A 9136-nucleotide genomic window follows, 5' to 3' on the forward strand; every position below is an offset into this window, starting at 1 on the left:
TCATATTGAGTGGATTTGCCAATGCGGAACCATGCTCTACATTTCACCTAGCATGTTTTTACACCTAATTTAGATTTTCATCATAATCAAAATTATATCACTGATGATATACTGCAGTGGTTTGATTAATGTTCCAGTCTTTAATGATGATTTGGACTGATACACAAGAACACACAAACAATATATTTAAAATAAAATATAGTTTAATAATTGTAATAATCTTAATACAAGCGCTATTCATTATGATTTAATGTATGTGCAACATTAGATGCTTTATTATTATTGTTGTTGTTATTTAATGCAACACCACAAGCAAAGAGCTATGGGTCAGCTTCATTTGGAAGAAGGCAATAAGTATGTCAACAGATTCATATTCTGTATTATCTATTATGTATGTCTACAATGACAGAAGAAGAAACAGAACAACATTAAATACAGAAAAATCCAGTTTAAATGCAAGATTACGTTGTAAGAGTTTAACTCTTATGAGATTAAGAATGTATTAAGAAATACTCCTTTGTGAATTATCATGATGTGAATGCATCAGTAGGGTAGTGGGGGAATCAGGTTCCTGTCCGGTTGACTGGTTGTGCTCTGGTGATCCTCCCAGGATGGAGTGCACGCCAAATGCATCAGGTCTGTCTTTTCCGCAGAGCGGGTTTCAAGACAAACCATCACAAATTCATGGGGTTACACCGCTGACGCACAGAAGTCCACAGGAAAGCCCGGAAACGGGAGGGGGATGCTAAGAAGTTATCTTGCCCAGTGGGAACACAGAGTTTACAAATACTTGGAAAGATCATTCTCTACCACCTGAAATGGAAGAACAGCTATAGCTGCATAATTCTTGAGACAATTCCAACATCTCACTCTGTAAAAACAATCTGATATCATTTGGGTGAATTTGGGTGAAATCTACGAGTACATATGCAATCTTTAAGAGTATAAACAAATTTCTACAATAATTTATGGTGATTTTATGGAGGGTTTTTTGTTGTTGTCTGTTTTCTTACGCTGGGATTATTCAGTGGAGAATATCTCTTCACAACTTGGCCGTCTCGGTCAATGAGGAACTGCACAAATGTCACACACAAACATCAGTCACAACATCACAGCACCTTCTAAGCCAAAAGAGCAGACAAGCAGTGAATTTAAAAACAAGGAACCAGATAGAGAGATAAAATGTAATGGTTCTAAATTTCCATAAATAAATGTGAATAGGAGCTAAGGAAGGACATACCTTAGTGAAATTCCACTTGATGCCACTGGAAGGGATGGGAAAGTATATGTGTTTTACCATATGAATCACTACTAGTAATTATGTCAGCCATCATAATGCAGTTACAGAGAGGTAGTGACAGAAAAGTGACAGAAGAATTAAAGCATTAATCCTGCTTTGTCATGTCATGGTTATTGAGCCCTTTGTGAGAAGATATCTGACTTGGCATGTCCCCTTTTGCTGAGTGGGTGCTGAGATGCCAATGTGGCATTACAGCATGTCCATGCAGTGCCATCACCTGGAAAGTGAGTCTGTCCAGTGCCTACACCAAAACCACCCCAAACCCTGCCCGCAAATCAGATCTCTCCAGTATTCAGATCTAACAACGTTCTCTTCGTCCAACCTTAACATTGTACCTGAACCAAATATTCTTGTGGAAGTGAATAGAACCAAGATTGAGACAGCTTTATATTAATTATTACGGGAAATAAATGCTTCTGCTTGTATCACTAAATGGGAATAGTGCTGACTTACTTTCCCAGAAATCCTTTGCCATTAGGCTGTTCCTTTAGCCACTTCCATAGTGGATGTGCATTAGGTCCATTCACATTGATTTTGCTGAACATGTCAAACTGCACATTGTATGACTTCGCAAATTCTTTGATTTGTGCACTGGTGCCTGGTTCCTGATCAACACAGAGGGGCACTGTTTATTACCACATGAAGAACTATTTAACTCCATCATATTTTATTGTACCTCATTATAATGCATTATGTTAATTTGAAAGACAATAAGAATTTGTTTTGTAAATAATGGTACCATTTATTCCAAGTCTTAGAAGAGCAATAGCCTGTACCTGATTGCCAAACTGGTTGGAGGGGAAGGCCAGGATGCGTAAACCTTTCTCAGCGTACTTGGCGTGCATTTCTGCAAACTGAGAGTAGTTTACGGGCGTTTTGCTTCATTTGGAAGCAACATTGGTGATGATGATGACTTTACCCCTATAAAGGGAAAAAGAAATAAAAAAAGCCAGATAACTTTCATCATCCACGTTCTTGCAGTTGGATATATTGATAACAGTTTGATATCATCCCGAAACAAAAAGATGCACTCATATTTCTGTCTGCTGGAGAAAAATTAAAAGCAAAATCGGTACACCACGCAGTTACATGGGTGTGATGCTTTGAAGCAGGGGTTCCAACTTCAGTCTGGGGGACCCACTCACTTTGAAGATTTCCTTGCTCAGCTAATCCGGCTTATTAGCTGATCATGAAGGCCTTAGTGGGTTTGATCAGGTGTTGGGGCAGGGAACACCTGAAACTGTCCATGGCAGTGAGGACCCAGGAGTTGAGAACCAAGGCTCTAAAGTTATAGAGCAACACCTACAACTGGCTACCTCGAGCACTAACTTAAAACCCCACTCAGCAGCTGCTACTGGCATGAACAGAGAGAGCATTTCTCCTAAACGTGGATCAGACTTGGTTATTGTAGCTTTTCTATGTGGCTTTCAGAAAACGCAGGCCAACTATTATAATAGCTTCTGTCAATTATACAGCACCTGGGGGGGGTTTTTACTTCAAAATGTAACATATTTTAAATGATAATGTCAATATTTTTTTCTACATAATAGCTAGAAGCTATTAGGTAATAGTGATTTTATATTATTGCATTCTGATTTATAATAAGCATTATAATGTTTATTATTATTTATTTATTTATTTCATTTTTAGATAAACGCCCTACACTGCCTACCTGTACTTTTCCAGGGACACTTCACTGCCATCAATATCTACGGCACTGAAGTCATAAACAGATTTGGCATTCTTCCAGTCCTCCACCTGTGCAGACTTACAGAGACAATAACAAGAGTAAACAAACATAAAGGAATACGTTTGAATACCTCTCTCTCTCTCTCTCTCTCTCTCTCTCTCTCCCTCCCTCCCTCCCTCTCTCTCTCTCTCTCTCTCCCTCTCTCCCTCCCTCCCTCTCTCTCTCTCTCTCTCTCCCTCCCTCCCTCTCTCTCTCCCTCCCTCCCTCTCTCTCTCTCTCTCTCTCTCTCTCTCTCTCTCTCTCTCTCTCTCTCTCTCTCTCTCTCTCTCTCTCTCTCTCTCTCTCTCTCTCTCTCTCTCTCTCTCTCTCTCTCTCTCTCCCTCCCTCTCTCTCTCTCTCTCTCACTCTCTCTCACTCTCTCTCTCTCTCTCTCTCTCTCTAACACGCACGCACACACAGAAACAACAATCTCAAACAACACAAGACATCACAAGTTATCTCTATGGGAAAACATTTCTCTGACACTTGTGAATATGTCTAAAAAAATCCACCAACACTGTCTAAAATTAAACTTAGAAAATACAGCAGATTGCATCATTGCTGCCTTTTTTATAGCTTAATTGCTTACCACTGTTTGCAACAAGATGGAGAACAGGACAGTTGAGCCAAGCAGATGCATGGCAGCCTTGCAGTCAGTACTGAGACAGCAGGCAACACATGACACAGAATGCTCCCTTTCCTTAAAAGACTGAAGCCTCCTCACTCACACATGCACCATCAGGGCATTTCTTTTATACGGGTCAAAACAATCATTAACTTAACAACAAGACTTTTTTTAAAAGGTGGTTTTATGCTGACTACAGACAAGAGGAGAATGGGCACTTTCTGTACCTGACAATAAACCATTGATTAACTACATAGGCGAAAAAGAATGCACCGTGGCACTGATAACAGTCTTACATAACCTTGGAGAGCTGATAGCAGTACAGTGATGTTGCTAGAACTGTGTACTATGGACAGCTGTGGCCTATAATACTGATTTATGATAACATGCCAGATATACCATACAACTGAGGTCAGAAAAAAAAAAGAATTTTCACTCTCTAACTCCAAAAATGAAAGAAAGCCAAATATGAGTGAACATACAAAATCAGTCCTGACTCATTTCTGTTGCATAAAGACAATTAACGTTTCTGCATCTTTATGCAGAATTATAATGCGGTTTATTACAATGTATCAATATATGTTTTAAACACAAGATGGAAAATGCAAGTACTTTCACATAGTTTACAGATTGGCAATACCACATAAGGTATAATGTAAACTAATTATAATTATTACATGAAGAGTTCACAAATTTTTCAGTTTAGCTTTACAATACAAACCGAATGTCAACAGAGTAATTGACCCGCACAGCTGTCAACGCCATATTGCCTACAATGGTACGTCCTGGTACAAACTTACATCTCTCTCTCTCTCTCTCTCTCTCTCTCTCTCTCACACACACACACACACACACACACACACACACACACACACACACACACACACACACACACACACACACACACACACACACACACACACACACAGAGCAAGCTTGACTGTACAACTGTTTAATTCATGTTAAACTGAGAGTCAGACGCCTAAACTCGGACGACAGGGCTATACGTGCCAAGACTTCGCAAGACATAAGTTATAAGTTTTACTGTGAAACCCCAAGTGGATGTGCTATTCTTCCACATTGGTGTACAAACGACATTAGATAATTACCGTCGTTCCAATTATTCCACTGCTTGTCAGAGTTCCGAATAACAGCACACGATTAATAAATTGCATTTTAGCCAAAAACTCGAAAGAGTTCAATATACAGCGTAAGATCAGCCAGCAAGCTGAAGGAGTGCAGGGTAATTAAACATGTAAAGAACTGCATATGTTACGTAAGCGCCCCCCTAATGCGCAGGACGCTTGCCCCCTTTGAAAACCCAAGTGGACGTGCCACGTTACGACACATAAAAGTCGTGCATTTTGAGTCTGTAGTTTATTTTGACATCTGCAAAACTGCTTAATTTGTGTCAAAGATTTAGTATCGCCGATTCCTGTGAGAAAGCCTTATTTTATTTTTTTATTTAAAAAAAAGAAGAAGAAGAAAAAAAAATGTTGCATGTTTATAATAAGCATATGTAGAGTGGAATAAGACTTTGTAAGGACTTTGAACGCATTACATGGGCCAGTGAAAACCAGCAGCCAGTGAACAGGAAAACGCGAATTTGCGTACAGCCTAGACAAAGTCGGTGTATCTTTGACGTCATATACGTCAGTGAGTCAGTAGTGAAGAAGCAAGAAGAAAATAATAAGAAATAATAAGGTTTTTTTTTTTCAACACTGATACTTAATAGTGTGTTTAAATCATAGGGAATCAACATCCAGAATCAATTTAAAAATTAAAATCAGCCGCATTTTACCCAAAACCATTTTCAAAAACCACTTAAACATATGGGAGATGAGCACACAGGGTTTACTATACCATACACTGTAAAATCAATATCACTATCAAAAATCATTTTATAAAAACACTGAAATTGTTACTGTACACCTAGGAAATTAACTCATAAAACTTAAAATCTACAGGAACCTATCAAAAATAATTTTCAAAGAACACTGAAATAATTATAGCATTTGTGTACAGTATACACAGAAAATGAATCGAGAGCAATTTACAAAAAAATTTGAAAAAACAAAATATCATTGTTGTACAGTAGGCCTGCACATAGGCCTAGTCTAGCCTAGAGAATGACTATAAAAGCACTTGGTGTCTCAACAGCAGGTTTGTCAAAATTGAAATCCAGAAAACTCCATTCAAAATCCAATTTTGTTGAGTCGTGGTCGAGTCGACAGTATCTTGATCCATACAGATTTTAGCCTGTGGACGAACGCTATTTTTTTGTTCGAAATAACAGGGCAAAAATAACTATGGGCTGTTTGAAACCCCATGGTACCATGTATATGATTCCACACCCATCACTTATTAGAACCTACATTTATGTTTACGGCATTTGGCAGACGCTCTTATCCAGAGCGACTTACAACAGTGTTTTGTCGTTTACTCATAGAATACAGCATGGCCAGTAGAGTAGGTTAGAGTCCAATATACCAGTGATCTAGAATACTGTAGAAATACAGGGATGAATGCTGATACCTAGAAGTGCAAAATACATAAGGTCTATCTTAAACAATGATAAGTGCTATAAACAATAAGTGCTAGAGTTTGTTAAAGAACATAAACAATACCCTACAATAAGTACTATTTCCCTTAAATATTCTGCAAGTAGATAGGTCTTCAGTCTGAAGACTGCAAGGGACTCTGCTGTCCGGACAGCAAGTGGGAGTTCATCCCACCATCTTGGAGCCAGGACAGAAAATAGTCTCGATGCTTGTCGTCCATGAGACCTGAAGCAAGGTATTTCAAGCCAAGCCGTACTTGAGGTTCGAAGTACTCGAGGTACAGATTGGGCTTTGACCATTGACCTCATGTATGAAGGGGCTGGTCCATTTTTGGCTTTGTAGGCAAGCATCAAGGTTTTAAATCTGATGCATGCAGCTACAGGGAGCCAATGAAGGGAGCTTGTACCGTTACCTGATAGGCAGAGCTAGCCAATACCGTCATCTGGGTAGATAGATAATGTTATTAAATATTGTGTCAAAATGCTCAAGTCTGTAACCTACTATAGCTGTACTATTACATTTATTAACACAAATATTACCTCGAACTACTACTTTGAGAGCTAGCTGCCAAATAGTACAGCTATAGTAAGCTATAGACCACATGACATCTAGACTCCCTGCCCCATTACCACTCCATTGATGACGCCATATCAGTAGGTTCCCCTGAGCATGGAGCATCTGAAGAATAAGAACAGATATGTGCAGCTGCTCTTCATTGACTTCAGCTACGCATCCACTCCAGTTATCCCCCAGCACATGGTGAGAAAACGTAGCCCACTACACATCGACACCCCACTGGTCAATCAGACCACACATTATGAGTTGGAATAAATCCTGTCTTTCCTTTGTAATGTATAAATAGAACATTATTAGCCATATGGCCTGGCTTGGTATGGTCGGTGTATAAATAAGAGACCTTCAGATTACCCACACCACTATCTGTGTCGTTGCATGTGTACTCCCTGCTAACTCCACGCATTGCGATTTCGGTTTCGCCAAAGCACTGGTTCCTCATTCTGGGTAAGAAGCATTACACCATCACAGACAACCTGGCATGCACTACACATGCCAGCTTCCTTGTCAAGAGGGCTCAACAGTGCCTTCACTTCCTGTGACACTCAAGAATGCATATCTTCCTCCACAGGCCATCAGACTAGTCAACTCCCTCTAACAACATGCTGACATATCAGTACTGTTGAACTCCCGAACTGTTGAACTCGAGAACTGCTGAACACACACACTGTCTGAAAACGTTCGTTAGAACACATATCTTTGAAAGTGCAGTTATTTTCATGCAATAAAAATAGCTGCCTTTTCAATGTTGCTTGTGTCTTGAGAACTTTATCATTATTCACCACTTCTGTTACACTGTGAACAACGTGCAATATTTTTCTTATTTATCCTATAAGTGTATTTTATGTCCGTCTATGCTAAGGTGCACTTTTCCCTTTATGTTATACTGTATTTGTACATAAACAGATAAACACAAACTCATGTATCTGTGCACTCCTTGTTATATAGTCTGAATGACAATAAAGTTCACTTTAACTCTGAGCTGGCATGCTAACCTAAGATAATCTAGATATCAACTGGCTAAACTAATTTAGCCTATCTGGGGAACTGGATACCATTAAAAAAAACAAAACACAAAGCAAAACCACTACACTACCACTACAAGGCCTTAACCACTGCTGTCAAATTTCCTGGGCATTTCCTTAAAGTGTTGTTATATGCTGTGGGCTGCCTTAACTGCTGTCAGAGGTAGAATTCAGTTAGTATCTTACTTGTAGGTATGTGTTATGTTTTTTCAGTAAATCTTCCACTGATGTTTAATATTAATCAGATTTACAATCTGTTGAATTAATTTCAAAATAAGAGCATACTACATCTGCACAAGTGCACAAAATGTGCAGAATTTGAGAGCACTGTACTGCATTCAGCTGTTGAAGTGTTGTCTTTCGGTGAGTCTCTTAAGGGTAAAATTCTAGAACTGCCCCTAAATCAGACCTATTGAACTATTTTCATGTAAGAAATATGTCTGTGCAGACTTGGTTTGCAGTACTTTAGGCTATCAGAGTACACAGGTCCAACTACTGACCAGGCTCAGTTATTCCACCTAGTGTGTTTTCAGTTATTTTAGTATTTTTATTTTTAAATGAAGGCTCCAATAACGGTCTTATGCTGAAAGTAGCACTAGATAAAGTCATTAGACTGTTTACCTGTATTCTTCATGTTAATTCATAAGAATTGCTTTGCAGTTGCTTATCCTCTAATAAATGTTTGTTTTATTAAACTGCATTTCTTTTCATTACACAAGTTCTTTTTAACATTGAATATCAGTACTATCTCTGATGTATTGATTAAACTAAATTGAAATACACTGTAAGAGAACAGAATCCACAAACCTTCTGAATTGTTATGAAAGCCATCAGACGATTTATGTCATATCCAGTGGACCACACACATTTTAAGTTGTCCTAAGCTTCAGCTATTGTTTAAACATGACTGATTATTCACCTTATTTGCATGAGCTACAAAAACCCAAAGGCATCACAGGAATTTTCATTAATGATTTGCATCTTGGATGTAAAAAATATTCAAAACTGTAGTAAAGTACACAAGGTTTACATAGTAACAGGATGTTTCACTTGAAGCGCTTTGCTTGTACAGCTGATGAAGGATGTCTTTCACCCTGTTTCTCTGGAAACTATGTGTACTTGATTGCAACTTTGAATATCTATCTATATCTCTCTCTATACATTATCTCTCTCTCTATACATTATATATATACACACACACACACACACACACACACACACACACACACACACACACACACACTGCCTGGCCAAAAAAAAAAAGTTCTCGTACACTAATTTTTCATTGGACCGCCTTTATCTTTGATTACGGCACGCATTCGC

At 38.6% G+C, this 9136-nt stretch overlaps 1 protein-coding gene across 2 annotated transcripts; it reads right to left on the reverse strand.

Moving 5' to 3' along the window:
* Positions 1-185: 185 nt before the first annotated feature.
* LOC113576212 (phospholipid hydroperoxide glutathione peroxidase) lies at positions 186-4930 on the reverse strand. Of its 2 annotated transcripts, none has more exons than XM_035523391.2 (7): positions 4764-4930; positions 2973-3067; positions 2077-2221; positions 1754-1905; positions 1241-1265; positions 1014-1073; positions 186-813 (listed from the first exon to the last, which is right to left on the reverse strand). In XM_035523391.2, the coding sequence occupies exons 1-7, from the start codon at positions 4827-4829 to the stop codon at positions 781-783; spliced, it is 576 nt and encodes a 191-aa protein (XP_035379284.1). In that variant the 5' UTR covers positions 4830-4930; the 3' UTR covers positions 186-780. The 2 variants fall into 2 exon arrangements, with proteins under 2 accessions (XP_035379284.1, XP_035379285.1); XM_035523392.2 differs by lacking the exon at positions 4764-4930 and adding an exon at positions 3619-3771.
* Between the last annotated feature and the right edge of the window lie 4206 nt (positions 4931-9136).

This window comes from Electrophorus electricus, chromosome 26 (genome assembly GCF_041902795.1).
Source record: "Electrophorus electricus isolate QZ-2024a chromosome 26, ASM4190279v1, whole genome shotgun sequence".
NCBI lineage: Eukaryota > Metazoa > Chordata > Actinopteri > Gymnotiformes > Gymnotidae > Electrophorus > Electrophorus electricus.